A 24,006-nucleotide genomic window follows, 5' to 3' on the forward strand; every position below is an offset into this window, starting at 1 on the left:
ACCGCCCGCTCTCAGTGCCTCCTCCCCTCCTCAATTACCGCCCGGCGGGCCTTAAAAGGGCGGATGAGAAGGTAGGGGTGTGCAACAAGAGGGTGTGTCTAGGGACAGAGGGAGGGCGGCGGGGTGTCCTGCTGACCGCGGGGAAGAGAATTCGAGAGGGCTATGGGGATGAAAGTAGGACTCCCGGAGAGGGTGGAACTCTGAGGTGGGATTATGGAGTGGAGGCTGGCGGAGTATAGACTGCTTTAAGGGTGTGTGCGTGTGTGTGGGTGGATGAGATTGCAGGGGCCACTGGAGTGAGGGATGGAAACGCTACGGGAGAGGGGGCAGAGCGAGGAGGAGGATGCGGGTTTCGTGAAAGGAGGTGACGACAAGAGAGAAGAAAGAGCGCGTTATAAGGATTCGCGGGCGCGGAGGGAGGGCGCACGTGTGCAAAGGGTGGGGAAGGTAGCGGGGATAGATGGAGGTGAAGGGGAGGGAGGGATTTCGGCGGCGAAGGGCGGTGGAGACCACGGAGACGGATGAACCATTCCCGAGACTTTTTTTTATCTCGCTCGGAAGATAAAAAGCCGTTTCGTGGATTCAGAAAGAGGTTTAAAGGGTTTGGGGGGACGTTGGCAGGGGATTGTTAGGAGGAGGAAGTGGCGGGGCAGGAGGGTGTGAAGAGGTTGGAATTGGAGAGGAAGGGTCGTTTGGGGGTGGAGGAGCACGCCATCGAAAGCGACGACTTTTGAAAAGAATGCAAAGAATAGAAGAACACATGGACGTCACGATAGGCAAACTGTCTATTTACTCTTCAGCCCATGAGATAATGCGTGGTTGAGATTGAGAGAGACTGTGAACGGGGAGTTTATACAGACCGTCAATGGTAAAAATTACCTTAAGAGGAATGTCTTCGCACGGCACAGCGTAATATTAGTCGTTACTTGAATGATTGCACCTACTCAAGATCTCATTGTAGTCGAAAATGTTTTGAAGATGATTGAATGCAGGAGATAAAAATATTCATTGAATTAAACCGAATGATATCACGTAAAAGTAATTAAATACGAAATTTACAAATATCGCCATGTAGCCATTGAAGAAATAAGGTATTCGAGATATTAATTTGATCCTAAATGCTATTTTTGAAATGTTTATCAGTGACATTAACACTTAATGCACAATGTGAAAATTTTTAAAAATAAAACAAGAACGAAATACCTGATGAATGCAATGAATTGTAAGGAAATGGATACAAGTAAGTATACGTTAAGAGCATCTCCTTTTGTCAAGAGTTGAAACTTCTTAGAAATGGCGCAGCAAAAGAGATAAATCACGTAAGGAAGATTGAGAAGCTAAATGCTTTTAATGAGTATCTAATTATTAGAAAGCAATCACTGGTGATAAACGAAGAAACTAATCATGCCTATCACACAATTTATTGACTTTCATATTAATGATAATTTCGTGAAAAATATGTATAACATTTTATTTTTAGAAATATAAAGTGTCATAATTTTAGAAGTTCGATGAGTACTTCAATATCCCAAATCATAAATCTTTACTGTGAGTCATAAACATTAATTCAATGAGGAATTGGACTTTCCCGGCGGATAGAGTGGTTGGTAAGTTCTAGGGCTTCCCACCGTAGCGTAATAAAGCAGTAAATTGCTCCACCATAAAGATGATGTCTCGGGGTAGCCCTCGAAAAGTCCATATTTCACCGCACAAAAAGTTACGAAATCCGAGAGCTCGTCGTTCACCTCCATATAATATTGTTCGTAACGGTGAGCAATATTTTCAAGACTAATATAAAAATAGAAAATCTCATATTGGCATAAAATGAGTTCACGGACAAGGCAGGGTCAGAGTTATCGAAAGCTACGAGTATCACACAAAACTTCTATGATCTTAAGTAACACATTGAATGTAAACATTTATTTTGAGAAAATTTTCCCCTTTGAGAAAATTCAATACTGTTACCACCTCTACAGTGACTTAGTTCCTAACACTTCTGCCAAGACATCTTAAAAAATAGGTGTTCCAATTAATTTTCAAATGTATATCAAAAGTGCAAAGAGCAGAGTGCAAAAGTAACTCAGAACTGAGAAAATTAAAAGTCATTCCGAACACGTAGTTGAGAACTGAGTTGCGGTCTATATTGTAATTAAGTCCATTTCAATATCATATATTTTCTTTTCGACCTCAATACGATAAGGCAAATTAAAAAGGCAAAATTTTGACTAAATATCCCGTAGATCCCATCTTCCTCTAATGCTACACCTATTTCACTGGATACACTCAATATCTTCATTATTCGCTACGTGAATATACAACTCGGAGTTACTTAGAATACCTTTATGACAATCTCCAAGGAGACACCGAAGATAAAGGTTAAATTTGCAAAAACTAGGCTACAGTTGTTAATATAACGATTAACAGCCGGAAAAATATCATTCATTTGGTGAAAATATTAATGCAAATCCTCTTCATCCAAAACCAAAGACTTATCTCTTCACTTGTCAGCATAACCAAATGGAAACAAATTATTTTAAATTTAAAATTTCTAGCAAATGCAAAATGCCCAATGCACTCTCAAACGCTGAAAAGTAATATGCTTAAAAAAACAAAAAGAAAAACCATTGAATGGGTTGGGAAGTTCAAAGGTGATGATAATGTACACCGTTCACTAACTATAAATTATGTATTTGCCACGGCGCATAACATCGTTTACCTGATAGCTCCATTTTTAACTTCGGAAATACTTCTATCAGAAGTAACAGTAGCTTTCAACTTATAAGAACTTGTTAATTATTTTGCGCCTACTTTCTCGATCAAAAGAGGGCAAGGAGTTGGAAGCATGCGACAAAGAGAAAGCGCCTAACATATACGGCGAGGGAGCGATGCGCTGTGTAACAAAGAGCAACGCAATTTTCGAGTATTTTCCTCTTAACCTTAGGTTATACCACTTCTTTTCCCAATTATTTACATAAAAATGTGCAACGAAGGAGCAAGTTTGCTGTGCATTCGCAGGATGGATAAACGCAAGAAGCAGTGTTTTCAGTAGAGGTGGAAAGTTTTTGGTTGGGTTTTAGAACGAACTATATTAAATAAGAACCCTATTGAGTGGAAGATTACAAACGCCTCTGCGGAGAAAAATTGCCAACACACCAAAATCGATCGAATTTTCATTCCGACATCCAAAAATTCTTTCTGACCTAATTCGAGAGACCAGCTGAATCGGAAATCCATGGAAGCGATCGAGCACAGTTAACACGCAACTCATTAGCCGCGTCGAATGAGAATTCAATCGCAAGATCGGAAAGATATGTACACATTCATAAATACACTCACACATATAATATATGTGTGTATATATATGTATATACATATATGTGTATATATATATATATATATATATATATATATATATTTATATATTTATATATACATATATAGACGTATAAAATGGATTTTATGGGCTTGTTGCTTTGCCTAATTGTAAACTAAAGGATACTTTGAAAGAAGATACTTTGCTTTTTTTTATTATGACCTAAGCTTTGTAACAGGGTAACATCTTCTGGTAAATTGGAAATTTTTTGAACCCATGCATGCATATGTATACACACATGTATATATATATACACACACACATACATAAATATATATGTATATACACACACACAAATGCTGGGAAAGAGGTGAGAGGAGGAGGAGAGAAAAACCAAATGATAATTGGGGAGAGTGGAGGGGAGAGGCTGGGTCGGGGGAGGGAGGGGAAATAATAAGGAGCGAAGGGACTATGGCTCGAGGAATGTCATAGGATGGTTTACCAGTTAATAGCATGGTGATTTAACTGTTTCGTTTAAAGTAAAAGTGATGAAAATACAATATAGGCATGTCTTCTGGTCTCACAAAATTGACCAATTCACTCTGAAATCACCGCATTCGTAAAATGTACTTGAAAACCGAATGTAATACCAATAGAGGACATCCATGACACCCATATTCGGAGTGAGGGTTTTGAACTATCCACTGATAAAGCGGCAGGACGAGTGACACGACTGCTGCGGAGAGCTTACTTCAACCATCTTTTTACTTCAAGCTTGGTATGAACCAATGCGTGGTAACGTACCAACACGATTTTGCCCAACACGTGATTTCAATTTTCTCTATTAGTATTCATTGAGCTACCGTAGGAATCAACCCAATGTTTTTATAACTGGAATTGACAGCAACATAAAAGAAGACACAAATATGAGGATTAAAAAACACTGCGGGGAATGCTGCGAAGATTACATTAACGCAGTCATCTGATTATGTGTTCTGAAATGCGAGATGTTCACAGCATGCAAATCATTTGCAGTAGAGTTAATCCATTCAAGGAGAATAGTATTTACACTTTGAAAATATCACAGATCTGTGGGTTTTAAGTAAACAACACATAACAAATGCTGGTCAGTTTTCGCGAAGAATTGTTTTATGACCCAGAAATCCGCAAAAAAGTATTGTGCAAAGTATTTTTTTATTATTTCGTAGTAGCGTGTACTAAGTTCGAAAAAAAATGAAATAATGTTTTACTCAAAGCTTTAGGCACCTGAGGAAAGATTTGGAGGAAAAGTCATTCCCAAGGATTTACTCAAATTAATGTTCCTAACGACCTTATCACCTCTGCATTGAACGTTTTCGCAAGTTATATGAAAATGCATGAGATGAACGATAGCGAATGAAAGAGAGGAAAACTTGAAGTACTAAGTTGTAAAAATGAATCGAGTAAGACTGGATTCGAAAGGGAGGCCAAAATCGGTTGGGCATTTCGCCATATGAGTTGGCGAAGAAAGTGCATACGATAACGTTCACGGGGAAATATATATATGGCGGATTAGCGCTGATGGTGTGAAAATATAAAGCCTATGAAGGGAAACGACAGGCCGGAGATAAGAAATGAAAGGATAGGAGGGACAAAAATAAAACCTACATAAATGGAACGAGTAATAAAAATAAAGGAAACCAATACGGACACGGTACGGTGGCTAAAAAGGAATCAAACGACATTCTGCAAAAGTCCAGCGATTTAACCAGAAAACTACCTCAAATATTTTGAAATGAAGTAATAAATAAATAAAAACAGATAAAATACGATCTTCAATGTAATACACTTCGGTTAATCTCTTCGCGCTTTTCACAATCTGCAACATTCACAAGCCAACCACAGGAACTTGGACTTCATGCCAAAACTCTATTTCATTATTAATTACTACTTATTTTTATTGATATGCTTACTTACAGCATATGTGTAGAATTTGGCTTATATAGTACTGAGAAACTAGATGTTTGTTTAAGATTTAATATGAATAATAAACAACTTTCACCTGAGAGGATGCTAATTGAGGATTTCCAAATCATTTTCCTTCATACTTACATCTATATAGTATTCTTGGGTCAAATAAATCTGTTAAACCTGATGCACAAAAAATGTATATATATCTTAAAACTCCATAGCATGGTAATTAATTGTTGCCCGCGAATAAGCTTAAACTGACTTCCTTTCTGTGGAGGAAATGGTTACAGAGATTATACCGTGAATAAAACGCAGGTAAAGGATAACGTTTTTAAATAAAAACTAATCACTTTTTTTGCCGTGAAAATTATGCTAACATACCTTTTACAACGATTACAGAAGCAGTAAATAGCATTACCATTCCGAGTAGTAGCAGTTAAGTTCTCAATTCCCTTATATTCATTTGGCAATATTCATGATAAAACCTTTTTCAATGATGTATATCATGGAGGTAAATCAGAAACAATTCGATCAGCTTGGCGCGCCGTTTCTTTTGAATTTTTAACGAAAATTCTTCCCTCATCAGGGTATTTCCCTTGATTTTTCATGTTTTCCTAAACTGTAAGGAGGAAGAAATTATTACATTCCAGAATACCTTACTCATGTCATTCAGTTATTTTCAATGACTTTCCACCCCAGACGGTAATGTTTTATACTTAACTAATTTTTATATAACGATTGATATTGATCCCAAATGAATTTTCTCATCGATGGATTTCAACCGTGATTAGGCCAAGTTTTTTACTATTTGGACATTTAACTTTCACGACTTTGGTAGTTACAATCCGTTGAAGGAGGCATTTAAACTTGATCTTTGCTTTAGAATTTTCCACTGATATTAGCACGGCGAATGTAAGTGCTCGGTCGATGAGGGACCATCGACGCCTAAAAGAGACCGTACTCAGTGGTGCTCCAAGCTGATCCGTAAATTAAGCGTAAGATAACAGAAAGTGTAGACGCATTATCGAAAGTCTGCTTAGTTTTGAATTCACCTTCTTTTTGTTTCTAGGAATAATAAGAAGCAAGAGAAATAAGTGGCTGTTAAGAATATTAGCGTGTTGGAGCAAAAAAAAAACAGGACAAAAAATCTTTTCTCATTTCCATAGAAACCTCGATTTTCTGTCAAGTGAATTCATAATAAAAAAATTGGTACCCATGGTTTATGGATTTCTCTTAATGAGATATACACGTATGGAGTGAAACTACATTGCTGTTTGAAGCAATGTTAATGAAGCACCCTCATACAAAAATTCAAAAAAATCCACATTTAATTCCTGATGCAACTTTGGAAAATCACAAAATAAACGAAGATATTTGGGAGCGTTGGGCTGATTTAATACAGAAAGTCACAACGATAACATAAAAACTAACCGGAGAATAACTAGTCCAATGCTAAGAATTATAATATTCTGAAAGTCAAGGTCACGTGATTCGGGACTATGGTAAGCTAGTAAGGTACAAACACCTGCTATTAATTGCTCCATGCATTGGGGATATTGGTAGCGAAATAAATAATTGCACTAACTTCTTAAAATATTAAACAGCAACAAATTTGATGCATACGGTTTGATTTCGGAGATTATTAATGAGGAATGAGCACGGGAGAAAAGGATGCTTCTATCGAGTAAATTATTTTTATTTAAATAGCATCATGCTCATCATTGCAACCGTATTCAATTTTCTAGAATATTATGATATGATAACTGACTGTTTAAATCATGAGAAACGAAATAGAGAAGTAGCCTTTAAAAAATATTGAGATAGGTCACGTGAAACATTCATAATGCTATTGTTTCATGATAATTTCAATATTTGACGAAATGTATAAGACCCCTCTATCAGGGTTTCTCCTGTAGAGCATACAATATTAAAATTCCTCTAAGGAGAATAAATAGTGTTTTACAAAGTAAATAAAGACCTTCGATCTTCTATATCTTCTCTATTGGCTAACCCTCTTCTTGCTTTTTGAGTGTTAATCGTTAGCCATGAGAAATTCCTTTTCATAGGAGATACGCGAAGTTTTGGCTAAAATATGATATAAATCATTGTTTGAAGTATTTGTGCCGACTTATAATATTTATTCAATGCACGTAAGGCTCATTTCAGCCTTTTAAGCCTTCAGCCATTTCAGCATTTAAGTTGTTGGTTTCTTGATGGAAACTTTTCCATGAAAGCTGATATTAAAAGAAAATTCATTCATCAATCGAGGATATTGAATCTTTAATATGTTTCAATAAATCTCAGCGTGTTTACTTTTGTCTTCAACAATAACGATGAAAACTTCCGAATAACGCAGCTAGGGAAGTGAAGCATTACGTTAATGGAAAGAAAGACGAGGACGCGGTATTAGAGATGGAGGAAAGCTGAATTCAAATGCGCACACTCTGCTGATTTATATCCTTTCAAAATAAAACGTATCCATGGCGAGCACTCTGATTCGCCATGTTTACGGTAAATCCAAAGGAAAGGATCCATCGATCAGATAAAATAAAAAAAGAGAACACTTCCATCGATCTGAGGTTATGAAAATGGAAGGCCCTTTGAAGAGCACTGCGGACGGTGGGATGGTTGCGCCTGTGGCATATTAAGATGCAATTTTTTTTAAATATTTTCACATGACTCTCTCAGAAAAATGTTCATGCGACTGTTTCAAGAACAAAAGATTAGAAAAACTCAAGTTAATATAAAAAACAACGCGATAAGGACCGCGAGAATCTAAGAGATGGGATTGATAGCATAAAGAGAGTGCCGGAGAAGGGAATAGTAGAAAAATTATTCATGGAGCATAGCATATGAAAAAAGAAAAGGAAAAGAGATTAAAATATCGTGCGCAGAGCTGCGAGAAAGGATTTTCAAGTTTTCTCAACAGCAATTTAAATGTTCAAAATTAATGGGAAGGGTAAAGATGTGACTTCATGAATATTTAGCATATCAAAGTTCTTCAGAAGTAATATCACATTCCTTCTTCTTCTAGCAATATATGAAGTGTCCCACCAATAGTTGTAGTCTATTACTGACGAACCCAGATAGCGCGTCATTTCCCTTTGTGATCGTCGAAACTCCACATATAAAGGTCGCTTGGGAATTTCGATAATGGCCAACCAACTTTTGTTTACTTCATATTTCGATATTGAAGACATGATAAATTTAATTTTTTGCTGACAATAATAATTTACTCGCGTAATTAGATAATCACTGAATAAAAAATGTTGATAAAACCCATTGTAATTACTATAAAAATAGCATAGGCATCGCGAAAATCCCGTGAAAAAAAAGATAAAATTGGATTTTATGACATATTTACCTTAAAACTATCTGTATTCTGAGACAAGAAACTAAATTATAATATTTGTCAATTTAAAATAGAAATCAGATTATTATTGCCTGATAATATTAGTACACAAAACATATTACCACCATTTGATTAGCAAGAAGTAAAAGGAATCTTATCGAGAACTTGGTAGACATTCAAGGAAAATATGGAAGAAGAGAACGTGTTGAAAACTCGCTGTAAAAATTGGGTCTCTAAACCTAATGAAAAATTTGCAACAATTACTAAACTCTTGCTCACTAAGTTAAATGACATGAACGTACTCCAAGCGTCTCAATTACTAAAGGAATAAATTGAGTAATTTCTGGGTGAATATAACAATTCAACTTTAACAAAATCGAAAATATTCTGAATGCTCCCGCAATAAACGAGGAATAAAGCAATATTTATAACTACAATCATCCAAAAGTGCATCGTGTATGCACCGTCAGAAAAAGCGTAAATTGATCTTTAGTACATCGTGGATTAAGAGGACTAGGAAATCATGATAAAAAAAGCACTTGTAAAAATCCTGTTACAGAAAAGAGCACGATTTAAACCCTAAAGGGACCGTGTAGCTCACGTCTGATTTGGTATTCACAATGGCATGCACTCTGTTTAATCGTAACTGTGAGCCTGTATTGGTTAGTATCGTAATTCTTACTCGCTCTGGAATTGAAAAGAAAGGGAGGAGTCGGGTTTTTTTATCACCGCGAAGGTTAATGATATTGCAATCTCTGGAGACGCAAAACACAACAAATATATAAAAATATACTCAGGTTTCACCACAAGCAATTCAAATAGTACATATATACAACTATGCGGCTTTGAATATTTATATACAAAATTGCGCGATAAATAGTGCCACCAAGGTGGAAGATATACTCAATCCACAGTAGAACATTCGTTAGAGAACGTGAACATTTTTAATTCACAATGCTTCCCCGCTGACTAAAGCTTAAGGTCCAAAATTTCACGACTAAAAGATTTAAATCTATGTATGTTAACACCAATCAAAAGGCCCATCGAATTTACTTCGTTAAATCGCATGTGAGTGGACCGATAAGTACGGGAGACAGAGACTAATGAAAGACTCATACAAGACCAATAAAATTGAAAATGTCATTATTCATTTAGGGTGATGTCTGAGACCTACTCGGGTATATAGAACAAAATAGTACTTGGGTCTGTTTAGTTGATGGCTAAAGCAAAGCCCATAATAAAAGGGAAAACTCAAATTTTATAATACGCTTGTCAAATATGAGTGAAAAACGCGCTGTGCATATTTTTAGACTACTTTGTTTTCTTAACACTTTGCAGGAGTACATTCATATATTGCTCCTCTTTCTGTGATTGACCATAATTTATAAACAGAAATATAACCGCAAAAACACAGATCAATAAAGTAATTAATTCGGTGGCGCTATCATAGGAAAAAATAATTTTGAATCAACTCTAGGGAGCTTGAAGAGGTCCCGATTGTTCGAAGGGGGAGGGAAATCACTAAAATAAAGAAATGCTAAGAATCTTGTAGAGCATATATTGGAGATAAAATGTGCAGACAAGTTTGGCATTCAATATCAGCTCCATAAATGAGGGTGAATAAGTGAAAATGTTAGGGTTTCTTTAAATGTTTCTCTTCTCAACAGTTAATTCCATTCTTTTTGCAAATTATAATTTCCAAGCGTCAAATAGTGTCAACGTTTATGTGAACACAATATTTTTATGTCAATATTTGTCTATTTTTTATGATACAGCCATCATTTGTTTTTGGAGAAATTGAGCCTCGTCCTTCGATGGGTGACACAAATCGCTAGAAAGGAAGCAAGCCATCAAATATAGAATGGTCTGGTTGTCATATTTGTTGCAATTGTTTTAATTATATTACGAAGAAAATTGTTAGCCCCCACTCTCTTCAAAGCGTTCTTCGCTGCCTTCTTCTTTCCGGTGAAAATGATAGCGATACCACCGAAGCATTTAATCAACAAAATTGAGAGTGTCCGTTCTTAGCTTTTATCCCATTGTCAACCCTGTGATTACAATGACGAGCTCACAATGACTTTCCGAAAAGTAGATTGTTTTTTTAAATAATAACGTCAGTGACTTCCATATTGATATATATTGGTCGAATTCTGTCAAAGTCTAAATGTGTATGTAAATATTTCAATTCCTATAACTATATGGAACATTATAAATTTAAATCATCAACGAAGCATATTTTACAACGGTAAATTTACAATGCTCGTAATCTCTTGGAAAGGTGATGGGTTCGTTCTCAGCAGCACCAACAGTTACATGAAACTACTCACCAAAAAAGACGTTGAACACGTAGAGGAGTTTCTTCTTGCGGAAGGCGGAGATGGGCATCTCGTCGGCTAGGTTTACGCTGAGCTGAGCGACCGTAGGGCCCTGCGGCGGAAGAGCAGACAACTAAGTGAGATTGCTAGTGTTAAGTCTTCAAAGAGATGGAGGGAGGGCAAGGAGAATGGATTATTCCTCCTCCAAACAATGGGTTAACAGATGGGATCTGGGTCCAACAATTGACCCAAACTCATTTAGCATGTGTTTTAATATCATATAAACAAAGAATTTTGGAAAAGCCTGTGAGACTACCAGATATTTCGAATTAACCACGTGATTGAAAACTCCATGTCCTTACCATGCCATCATTTACGTACATTTAATATTTTATCATGACTCTTATCTAAATAGGAGAGTTAAAATATGTTATATTGGCACAAATTTGGACAGTTCTTTTTTAGGCACCATATAACTTATTATCCGTAATAATTCTTAAAGATAACATGCTGACACCTGAAATAGATAACCAATAAGCATAGTAACAGACACAAGCATGCATACATAAGAAATGAAAAGACCAATAAATATTAAATTAAAGGCCTCCGGACTAAGAACAATAGTCTCTCTCACCTTAGCAGCAGCGTCATCATAAAAGTGAAAAAAACTAAAAATGTCTACTCTTTTAAAATTTGAAGACGGTTATAATCTTATTGTAATTTGGTCGATCTACTCCGCTTCTGTTAAAGTAACCAAAAGTTATTAAGTTAAGTAACCAATAATTTTCAATTTTGGAAAACGCTAAACAAACGAGCAACGGTCATGGGCACCAGAGTCTATGTATATAAAAAGAATTTATTGGTGAATTATGTTCATTCTAGTAATGTCGTTCCCAGCAAGAGGAGCGCCGACTTTTTGAGCCGCAACTAACCAAGCAATGTGAAATTTATCGAAAACGAACAAACGAACTTGGTTAGTAACACACAAATGGGAACGAGCGTTGACGATTCCGAAGGCACTTTATGGTCGGCAAACACTCATCCAGGCGATTTCAATTCTATTTCCCCCTCTAGTAAGAAAGATCATGAATTAAATACCATATTAGTTTTTACTAAGGTTACTCTCCTTGTGTGTAAATATCGGTATTTTTCGAGATTTTGGTAGTAAAACCATATTCTTTAAAATAGATAATATGGCATAATGAAATTAATAACCAGTTTTAGGTCTTGATAGAATGAAAACTTAAAATTAAGTACTTAATTTCAACATTTACAAAATTTGCAATGACATTTTCTTCTAATTTCACAACTATGGAGCATTGAGACCCTTTAATAAGTAAATTTACAGGGAACATAAAAGTGGTTACAGATGAATTAATATCGGGCAGCCTCATATGCAAAATATGATGACATTTCTACGTTTAGAAAGTGTTCATAATCATTATTCTGAATTTCATCTTGAAAACTCTTGACGGCTAGCCCCTAGGGTCTCTCTGACTCAAAGACGGATCCAAAGTGTAGGATATATGGCCCTTGGCCCACACTTTAAAATTGTTTAAAATTAATTAGACTTACCTGTCACAATTTTTTAATAGCTATTGTTCAACGAGTATACAATTATCTACCTCAGAGTACATGAATATTCCTAAGCAAGAACTGAGAATTATTATCAATTTTTTATTTAATTTATAACATAATTAATAATATATTTTCAATTTTAAACAATTATTTTACAATTTTTTTGTTTTTAAAAAGTTTTAACATTATTTTTTTCATGTGAAAATAGCTCTTGACTCTCAGAGGTTTCCTGGATTCCCTACTGATTTTACGGAACGATTTACTATTAAGTATCCCTGGGCAGTTTCTGGCCAGGGTTGCCAAGTATGTAGATTTGCCAACAAAACCAACACATGTACAACGATCGGCTACGTATAATGGCTTTATTGCTAACCAACTAAACACTCGCCGTTTCAAGTGGCGGCCCTCTTAGGACATGAATGTTTATGAATTTCTTCAAGGTATATGTAATTTTTAGGGGATAGGTGGAAGAAGGGAATATATGCAAGTCGTCACTTGTAGTGACAATATTTCATCGATAAAGGCGTTAAATAATAAAAAATACACCCTCACAGTAAGAACCATTCTAGAGGACAAACGCCAGCAATGATATCTCCAATACGGCGCAAGATAAGTAGAGTGACATAATGCTAGTGCGTTTAGTGAATTCAGCAACAAGGAGAACTTATTACTCTGTGACCTTCTAGAAAAATGCTAGTCTATAACCGAATATAGAAAGACAATGATTACCAACAATTAGAAAAAGACAAAAACTGGTAGAGGGAGGAATGGAGATTAACTGAGAGGTTCGGCATCGATTTCGAAAAGTAGCTAATGCCGCGGTTTTCATTTACCGACAAATTATGTGTTATGGTCGCAGCAACAGTAAAGAGCGAACTGATATGCACTAACTTTTCACATTTTAAACCCTCCGTGATTGTGATATAATGAATTCAGAAATTTTTCTAACCACCCCGTAGGAAAACGTTTCCTCAAATTCCATGATGTCGATAATTCATGGCATGGTGCGGTTTAATACCTGAAAGTACAGGAAAGCAGAATTTATAAAGATGGGTGCATGTTGGATTAACGAGTATTTGTCCATATAAATAAAGACGATATAAGTTTAATTTTCCTTCACTTCATGAAGGGCTGATAAAGTACGAGTCACTGATTAGAACATTAAATACAAGTGCATTATTTTGCATGCAAAGTTTTGTCATAGCAATAACCGATGACAATATATTTTCAAGAAATATTTAAAAATATCCATCAAAAAACGAATGTTCGCCAACTTAAAATATGCATGCATGCTACAAAAATATACTTGTATGCGTTTATCACATTTCCTGAATCTATAAATAAGTTTCTTCACAGCCGCATTCCAGAACGTTTATTGTTTATTAATTAAGGATATTTAAAAAACTTGTATGATCTATGAACATGTTTGCCTGAGTAAAAATTGGGAAATTTATTCTGTTTTATAAAATTATTTCTTTGATCGTATGCTTGCAAAATCCTTTCAGGTAGTTGTGCAAAAGGTATTTGTCCAAAAGATAAAGGCAAAGTGAGTTTGTCCTAATGGCCGGTGCCAAATAAAAATTTCCCACGAGCACATTAAGGTCGTCACCATATGAACGACAACAGTACAAACTAGACTAAATGAACGGTGATGCTGGAGAAAAACAAGGGCAAGGATTGGGAGAGAAGATGGAGATCTGAATAAATCAATTCATTATATATAATTATATATATTGAATATAAAATATGAATAATATTAAAGAAATTAAATGATAATGGATTATGATGACAGATGAACGCGAAATACGATTTTATGTAAAAGATAGTGAACTACCGAGAAAATTATATTAGTCGAAGTAAAAACACTGAAATAGATTAAAAATAGGCGATTAGAAATAATATTTTCACCTGCAGACTACGTAATAATATGGAATAGTCTTAAGTCTTGCATAGATTAATCTTAAGTCTTGCATAGAAAATTTTGAATTGAGGCAGAATAAATACCCATTCACATCTATGACTTGCCTAACAAGACACAATCTGACATCTACACTAAAATATTGCAATCTTCGATTACGCATGCTTCCTTCCACCATGCATATCCTTATCCTCCCATAACTCACTTGCGAAACATTTTCCATTCCATCTCCGTCTTCAAGATTCCATCGCAAATCAGAATACTCTGCGTCCAACTTGTCTACATCTTTTGGATTTCTCCCAAAAAACCCTCTCTACTCCCAGTTCACCATACTCTGTACTCATCTGTTCGTTTTCCTTTTCGCCCATTTTATCTTTTCCATCCTTCTCCATACTTACAACTCAATGTCCTTCAATCTATGCCTATCATCTTGATTCAACGGACATGTTTCCTCGCTGCACAAAACCATGTCAAACTTTTAATGGGTCTTTTGTTTATATTCTTACACAATGTCCTGCCATCAATACCCTCCTTGTGGAATCTTCTTTGTCCAATCAAATTATTCTCCTCGTGTCCCTACTACTTTGACCACCTTGGTCAAAAAATATTTATTTAGGTTAACTGTACCACCTGCTTCAGCTATGCCTCCTATTTTAACGTTCAACTTAGATTGCGTCTTTATCGAAAGCCTCATCAGCTTTGTCTTGTTTACATTAATTCTCCCTCTATGACTATCACGCTGATATTCTGATGCGTTATTTAAAATCATAAAAACTATCATAATGCCTACTCTTTGAAAAATAAATGCGGCTTTTATATCAAATTATCCACAAGAAACTAATACCAATGCGATATGAGGAACTGTTTCTAAAAAATCTACGGCCACTCGTTTCACACTTGAGAATCTCACAACCCACTAGGATCAGCAGCGGTAACATTTATGAATCAGTTGATGATTCGCATTAAAAAAATTAAAATCATTACTTGTTAAAACATTTAATCATTACCTGTAGTTATAAAGGCTATTTTCACGCGATTATAGCTGAGGTTCATCGTGCCGGCCAGAAACAAAAATTAATTAAAGTGCTAAAAATAAACTATTGCACTGACGGTAGAGGGAACTAAAATAATATGCTTTAAGTTATTATTCCAGCCACCAAAAACGTTTCTCTCCACGGTTGAAGGAAAATTAAAACAATGAATCAATCGCTGGACGGCTCGAAATTGTCCAATTATAGGAGAGAGAGCAAGGGAAGCGGGAAAAGCTTCGGCCGAGCAAATGTCCGGAATCCACAATTCTCTTCATCGTCGAGGACGGGATCATCGAGTGAGGGAGGCGGGTGGTGGGAGGAGTGTGTTGGGAGGAATTCGGTGGGGGGCAGGAGGAAGAAAAAATAAATCGACGCCGGTGAGAGCAGGAATTGTGCGTGCTCGTGTGGGTGCGGCGAGATTGAAAGTGAAAACGAACATCGCACCGAAAACGAAGCGTGGCTTTTCGACGAAAAATGAGAGATATCCATTCCCGCGCACCTTCGCTGATTGATTGCATCGCACGCGGAAGGCATAAGGGAACCGGAGTATCTCTCACGCACGCGTTTATGCGACACGGCTCGGAATCGGGGAGAAATGTGACTCGTACGTCGAGCCGCCTCCGAAAAGGGCACTCGGGAAATGTCAGGTCAAAGATGGGGTCGAAAGGGCGCCCGCTTGGCCCAAACCGGTGGTCTGGAAAACCCTCCCGGGTTCGTGCTCAGTGCATTACTCGTACCTACGTTTTTGTACAAACACACCATTCAGCTACAGATTGATCCTCGTTCTTAACCAATTAACTAATTTCACGCGAAATTAAGACAAGTTGCTGGTAAACAAGATATTGTGTATAACAAATAACCCCAGAGAGACAAAGGTTTCTTATTTTTGGCTTCGCTTATAATTATTATTGGCTTCAGCATGTACTTCATTTTCAGTCAATATTAATGGCTAATAATAAGAAAAAATAATGATTAAGAAGACCACGGGTGCCTTTACTTTTCAATGTTTTTTTTAGATGTATTCTTTTGGACAGTCATCCGAAACTTCATAATAAATTGTAAAGCACAATTAAAAGAGTCATTAAATTTCCGCAGATATTTTTCCTTGGCTTGACGTTTCATTTGCTAAAAATCTACTTTTCAAATTTATCTTTTGAAGCTCAGGAGGTGAAGTAAGCGTCAGCTAGACACACAATACGTAACTCTCAACTCTGTCTCACTCAGTTTATATTGATATTATGGGACATGTAAATTTCAAGTCCTCCGTTTTATCCTGCCACGTCAAAGGTACTCTTTGTGTTACTTAACTTTATGAGGCACTTTGATCTGTAAAATGATCTTGCTCGAACATTGAGGAGAAAGGCCCGTCCATGCTTGTTTAAGCGTTCGCGGTGCTCCAACGATTTGAGCTTGAAAACCAATGAGTACCCTTTGATGACAGCGCTACACTGGAAGATCCTAAACTTACCCACCCTAACGAAGTTCAGCAACAAAGGCGGGAGAGAGAGACCGGAGCATCGTATTCGTCTAACGGTTACTCGGGTAGATAAGCTGGAAACCACCGTCCGTAAGGAACCATGGATATTTCTGTACATGTTCCTATCCTCACCAGACGGCTTTAGTATGTTGCATTTTAATCACTTACAAACCTTTGTCAAGACAATCAAAAGGGAGAACGGTAGACTATTCCCTAGAAAGAGGGAGTGGTGACGGGGTAATGTAAGATTCACAACGGTGAAACGAACTCTTCTTGGATATAACGGAGGACATACGAAAAGTGAACAAAAACCTTTCAATGCGCGAAGAGAAGAACGAAAGAAGAGCAGGAATCCCATAAAAATAAAAAATATATAATGCATATGAAATAAATGAATGAACTATGGTAATAACATACGCCTATATCTGACAAAAATCGTTCGAAACATTGTCAGTATATCCAAAGATTTCGACGTAGAACAGAGATTCAAATGATATTGTTAAATATATTCATAATATTAAAACATTATGTGAAACCAAAATCCTCTACACATTTATTCTTTTCTTCTTACTGCCTGAGAAGTTGTTTTTTCAATACTTCACACAGTCGATAATTTTACATCAGAAAAAGCATGGCAATTCTGTGAAATTACTATGTTTTAAGACGATATTATTTACAGTATATTTAATGAAAGAAATACTTAGGGTAGTTAAATTTACGAATACGTAATTGAAAAATATGTACATGAAAGAATACGCATATGTGTTAAAAAATTATAAATATACCTGTATCACTCCACGATTTGTTCAGAGCTATGACGGAGAGCCAAATGCCAATTCCGAATTAAATGAGCACTATTAGGATCTTCATGGATATGAATAAGGTATTAAATATGTCCTGAATATCAGAAAATCGCTTTTAAACTCAGAAAATGTAAACAAAATGCCAATGCAAAGGAATAGAAAAGATTGAGATGCATGTTAGCACTTAAGAAAATATTTTTTCCTATCTTGAGTTACGGGGTGATGCACCTCCCCATTATAAATTCACAAAACAAAACTCGCGACTGAAGGAAAATACACCAAATATGTTTATATTGCTTTTTCAAATACAGGTGAAGAACAAAGCTGCACAAAGTACAAACAAAGCTGCTCCTTATAAATATATGCTCATTATGCTATATATACGTATATATATATATATATATATATATATATATATATATATATATATATATATATATATATATACTACCTTGATCAAAAAGTTCCCGGAATAGCCACCGTGTGGCGCTCCCATCGTTCCGATTTGAGTTCTGTTTTTTTTGTTAAATTGGTACATCTGTTGTTGATATTCCCTTTAAATCTTAGTGTCATAACTTGACATTTGCAAAAGTTACGTAGCCAAGAGTACATCTATCTCTGTGTGTGTTGGCGATTTTTTACAATTGCAGAAATGGATTTAAATTTACAACAACGAACTTGTATTAAATTTTGCGTAAAAAACGGATTTAGTGGCGCACGGACGTTGGAAATGTTGGAAAAGTGTTTCGGCAACGATTCTCTAAAAAAAACGGTCGTTTACCAGTGGCACGAGCGGTTCAGAAGTGGTCGTGAGTCAATCGAAGATGATGAACGCAGTGGCAGACCATCGACATCGAAAGTCGGTGAAAAAATTGATAAAGTAAAAGAAATGTTGGTCAATAACCGCAAATTAACCATCAGAGAAATAGCGGAGGACTTGAACATTGCCTATGGATCCGCCCAAGACATTGTGGTTAATGATTTGGGTTTCCGTCGTGTAGCATGCCAAAAGACCTCAATTTCATGCAAAAAAGAGACCGTGTTGACGTCGCAAAAGACATGATTTGCGAGGCTGAATCCGATCCCACATTCATCAAAAGGATCATTACTGGAGACGAGACGTGGGTTTATGAGTACGACACGCAATCCAGACATCAGGCAAGTGAATGGCGTTCACCAAATGAGCCGAGACCAAAAAAAACCACGTCGTTTTCAGTCAAAAAAGAAGGCAATGCTGACGGTTTTCATGGATTACAACGGTGTAGTGCATCATGAATTTTTGCCAGAAGGCCAGACAGTAAACAAAGAGTATTATTTGGGTGTTATGAGACGTTTGCGTGAAGCAATTCGCCGAAAGAGACCAGAAATGTGGGCAGAAAACTCGTGGATTTTGCACCATGATAACGCACCGTCGCACAGTGCTATCATTATTCGTAATTTTTTGACGAAAAATGCAACAAATACCATCCAACAGCCACCGAATTCACCTGATTTGGCTCCCTGTGACTTTTTTCTGTTCAATCGAGTTAAAAAACCATGACGGGGAACGCGTTTTAGCAGCCGAGAGGAAGTAATGGAAAAATCGCAGGAAGCACTGATGGACATACCGAAAACCGACCGTAACTTTTGCAAATGTCAAGTTATGACACTAAGATTTAAAGGGAATATCAACAACAGATGTACCAATTTAACAACACAAAGCCTTTAATATTATTGCGAAAACCCTAAATTTTTAAAGGACATAAAATGACAAGTGATGAAAGTTGCGGATTAATTTAGATATTTTATTTGCGCTATTGGAATTTAAAAAAAAATCGTTATGGTCGTGTGAAATCTGAAACAGGGGTTAAAGAGGCACGCGCCCACCTTTTACGATAGATCTCGTCAAATCTTAGAATTTGCTTTGCAATAATGAATTTAAAATAAACACTCGTTTAACTCGATTTTAGTTTAACGACTCTCCCAACTAGAACGAAAAATGAGAAACGTAAATGAGTCACAATAAGAGTATACGAGTACAATCAACATAAAAAAGTGGAGTGCGTTACGGTAACTTGGAGGAGACCATCGGATGTGAGGAATAAATGATGTAAGTTTTGTCCAGGGCTGTATACACGTCGTCAGGGAAATGGGATGCTGCTCGTGAAATACGTGGGGAAGATATAATGGAGGAAAGAGGGATTGACGAGAAAGGAGGGGGAAAGAGAGGGAGAGAAGAGGGGAGGCGGCCGGCTACTCTGGAATTCCAGTTTCCCCTCCTTTCAGCCTCCCTTGCTCCTCCAGAGTGGCGTACATCCATAAGCAAGAGAGGTCCCTGCCTAAACACACGACCCGACTTCCTTTGTCGCTGAGGAGAGGGGGCGCGAAAGAGGGAGAGAGTCCGGGGTTCTGGAGAATGAGTTTACCGTGTGTAAGCAACGAAATACGTTATTTTGAGTGCGTTGCCATGGATGAGGTCGTGCCTGACTACTCAATGCCCTCCTTCCGGCAGTCAGCGGACACTCGCCCGGAGACGACGAAACGAGAGGCGAGTGGGCGCTGGGAATGAGAGGACGGAAGATTTGGGAGTTGATGAAAAAGAAAAAAAGTACCGGTGGAGGATCGGGGAGGTAACGCGTCATTTTCCTTTTTCATTTGGTACACAGCGAGCGTGCCCCAATTTGCAGGACTCTCGACTTCAATAATTGGTAAACTCAAAGGTAAGTTGTTCAGAGCAATTTCATTTAAGTTCGAAGACGATGAGCTACGTAGGGAGTAAGGAAGTGAAAAAAAACCAGAATAACGGGTGTTAACTCTTTTTAAAATATTGACCTGAGCGAATAAAAAGGGGAATGTCAAACTCGATACTCGAAAATTGGGATAAAATAATCAAGCAAGGGAATGTTTTACGCCGATTAAAATGATCGTGACCTGTGATGAAGGAAGAAGAACGTGACTTGAGAGTGGTGATCAGATAAAACAATTAACTCTTAACTAAGCGTTTCACACGGCCCCACATTTTTCTGTTGAAATGAAGGGAAAGTTGAGCGATGAAAAGTAAATTAATTTAAAGGTGGATAACGTTGAAAGGACTTGGATGAAGTCTACCTGAAAATCCTTTCAGGTAAACATTGCTAAAAGAGTTAATATGTTCTTTACCGATTTTAAATTTCATGTTATTGGAATGTTTGAAAAAGTTTATTTTTTTCATAAGGGTGATAACAGAAAAACTAATTCCTGGCCTACAGAAGCAGATTTTTCCGAGATAAAACCTGCGTTTTTAGAGAATAGCTTATTTTTTACAAAATCTGCATAGAGAATAATTTTTCCTAACGACTAGCACTGAAACAGAGTCATCAGCATTCATAAACGGATCCTTCCAAAATTAACTATCGGGGTCCACTTGGCGTCACACTGTAATCAGTAATACCGGAATTCGGGGTCGAGGAAGAGTAACTATTAAACCTGGCAGCATTACAAGTTTTAACAACATTTTCACAATAGATTTTATCAATGTCAAGCATCTTTTGTAAAAAAAATCACCGGTAGTCATAAGGAAATCGTCATCGACACAAAGCAAATAAAAACACGTCATTTGGAAAGGCAGTTTATTTGAAAAAAATCATCAACAGTTTCCAGATTGCCAAAGTCTTATGCGCACTTCAAATTAGGGCAAAACTTGAGCATCTATGCATGCATTAAATTCATGAATTTAATTCTGTGGTTAAATACTATGCATTTGTTTCCACGTCCTGTACACCTAAATGAACTTTAAAGCTCAGAGATTCTCTGATATGCATCACAATGATAATTAAGAGCGAGCGACAAAACTCTGCTCTAAATTCCAAGGGCTCGTTATTCCTGGCTTGAAGGCAGCGGTCAAGGTGAAGTTGGCACGATAGACGCTAATAATACTTCGGTCACTGCCAGTCGGACATAACTATGGCTAGAGGCGAATAGTCCCACTTTTTAATTTGAGATGGAGTATTTTGGGTGAAGTTAAATGTTAATGTCTATTTGAGGACAATCCCGAAAATAACGACATCGTGAATAAACCATGCACATAGCTATTTTGACGAGGTGAATAAGTCGTATTTTATTAATAGTCAAGGAAAAACATTATACCACTTATGTACATCGAATTAGAATCGTGAAAGTTAATAAAACCTCATCGAGCAACGAGAAATGCCTCAAATACAGTGTCATGAAAAACTTAATATACGAAGGTTGTTATTTATATTTTTAGCCATGTAAAGAAAAGACAGTAATTTGTTATTGTAAATGGCTTTATTACTTTTCGAAGTATTCTCCATATTAATCCATACACTTTGCATGCGCTCGAACCAATTTTAGCAACAATTTTTCCACTCCGATTGAGGTATCTCCAAAACATGGTTTTTAAGTGCATCAACGGCTTCTTCAGGCACTGAAAAACATTGGCCAAGCACTATTTTCTTGATAAATGGGAATAAAAAGAAGTCATTTGGTCATACATCAAGGCTGTATGGAGGATGACCCATCAATTCGACTTTTTCGGCCAGCCAATAAGTACAATAGAACACAAAAATAAAATAGATAACACGTAAAAGGACACTCACATTTCAGAAAGTTTAAGCCTTCGTCCTTCTCTGAGGCATTTTTTAGGTCAGACTCAGGTAACCTTTCGGCCTTCTTCAAGTCCGTCTGACTTGAAAAAGGCCTCAGATAAGGCCGAAAGCTTAAACTTTCTCAAGTGTCCTTTTACGTGTTATCTATTTTATGAATGCATTCAATAATGCCGTCCGAATGTTATATATGTATTTATATCAGGATAAATCAGTCTTGATGGAAACCAAAAAGTTGAGGAGGACTTGATGAATCATAAGGAACTAAGACATAAGCAAAGATTATTATGGATATTCACTAACTGCTGGCTCGTAGAATGATGCATTAATGTCAATTCCTAAGATGCGAACTTCACACTATATAATCAAGCTTACACTTTAGGCCTAACGTTTCTAACTTTTAATGAGCTTTACGTAATGGCCGCAAATGTCCTTATGACATATGTCCTCAACATTATGCGAAGGCGATTGAATTAGAACAGGAAACATGTCTCAAAAGTGAAACCTAAAATTCTAACATCATTCTTCTTCAACAATCTAACACTTTTCATGCATGTCGCAGATAAATGAATGTAATTCTTAGTAAAGTTTCACCATATGGTGAAATGTAAATTACAATAGCTGATGGCGAGATACCGAGCATGACAATAGTACTGTGCCGTTTGGTTAAAAATTGACCGAAGGGTTCTGTAGATTTCAAAGAAACATTAAAATGGATACAAAGGAATATACTGGTAAAATATTAAAAAAAGAAAATTATAACAAAGAGCCAAACTAAGAATTTGAAGCCCGTTTTATGCGTAAAATACAGAACAAATTTGCAAGAGAATGTATTCCGAAAAACATGGTATTCTCCAAGTGCAATGGTAGGTACTTCGGCATCTGTGTAATTGACAAATTTAAAGTTGTAAAAAACGTGAAGCGATGGTGGAATAAAGAGTACAAATGGGTATAAAGAAGCGAAAATGGTAGGAGAAAGCCAAGGCCAAAAGGAATTGAAAAAAAAGGAAAGAAAATTTTCGATATCATTCAGACACGAAAATACACAGAGGTTCAAACATTTGTGTTCCTTGCACTTTATTAGCGGGCACATTCCACGTTTTATTCACACGAAAACGCAGCAGAGGCGCAAATACGGCAGCAGTAAAGAGACGAAAGAGGATGGAAGGGGAGGGGGAAGGTAATACTACCGTGTAAAACCAAGCGGGAGGAAGGAATAAGGAAAATTTTAAGTGAAACATAAATGCGCACTCTTCTTTTTTCCGATAAAAACTAATACGTTATTGAAAGGGAAAACGGGGTGGCATGCAATTCCAAGTGGATGATTATAAAAAAAATAACCGCGGGGAAAACGGCCGGAGGAAGTGGGGGGGGGGGGTGAGGAAGGCGAAGGGCCTAGTAGGGTCGAAGGGAGGAAATTGCAGCCCTGGGCCGCCCGGGGAAACGGTGGGGCATTAAGATATCGCGCGTGGGCTTGGAGAAAGGACCAGGGCGGGGAAAGAGAAAAGGGGAAAGCAATAAGAAAAAGGAAAGAAAGGTAGGTCGAAAAGAAGTGTCAGGGGAAGGGTAAAGATTCGACTTCACGGCCGTTGTTGTGGGAAAGGAGGGAGAAAGAGGGAGAGAGAATCGGAAGGGAGAGGAAAACGGAACCAAAAGGGACGTTAAAGAATGGATCCTGCCTATCGG

General features: G+C 37.0%; 1 protein-coding gene across 1 annotated transcript in view; it reads right to left on the bottom strand.

Moving 5' to 3' along the window:
- The window catches only part of Scp2 (Sarcoplasmic calcium-binding protein 2), a 311,620-nt gene that overhangs the window by 121,391 nt on the left and 166,223 nt on the right, over positions 1–24,006 (bottom strand). The window contains exon 2 of the mRNA XM_071588131.1: positions 10,943–11,042. Coding sequence (XP_071444232.1) covers positions 10,943–11,000 — 58 coding nt within the window. The 5' untranslated portion in view covers positions 11,001–11,042. The remainder of the gene's footprint in view (positions 1–10,942; positions 11,043–24,006) is intronic.

Source organism: Hetaerina americana, unplaced genomic scaffold, assembly GCF_022747635.1.
Source record: "Hetaerina americana unplaced genomic scaffold, ioHetAmer1.1.p SCAF_3, whole genome shotgun sequence".
Lineage (NCBI taxonomy): Eukaryota > Metazoa > Arthropoda > Insecta > Odonata > Calopterygidae > Hetaerina > Hetaerina americana.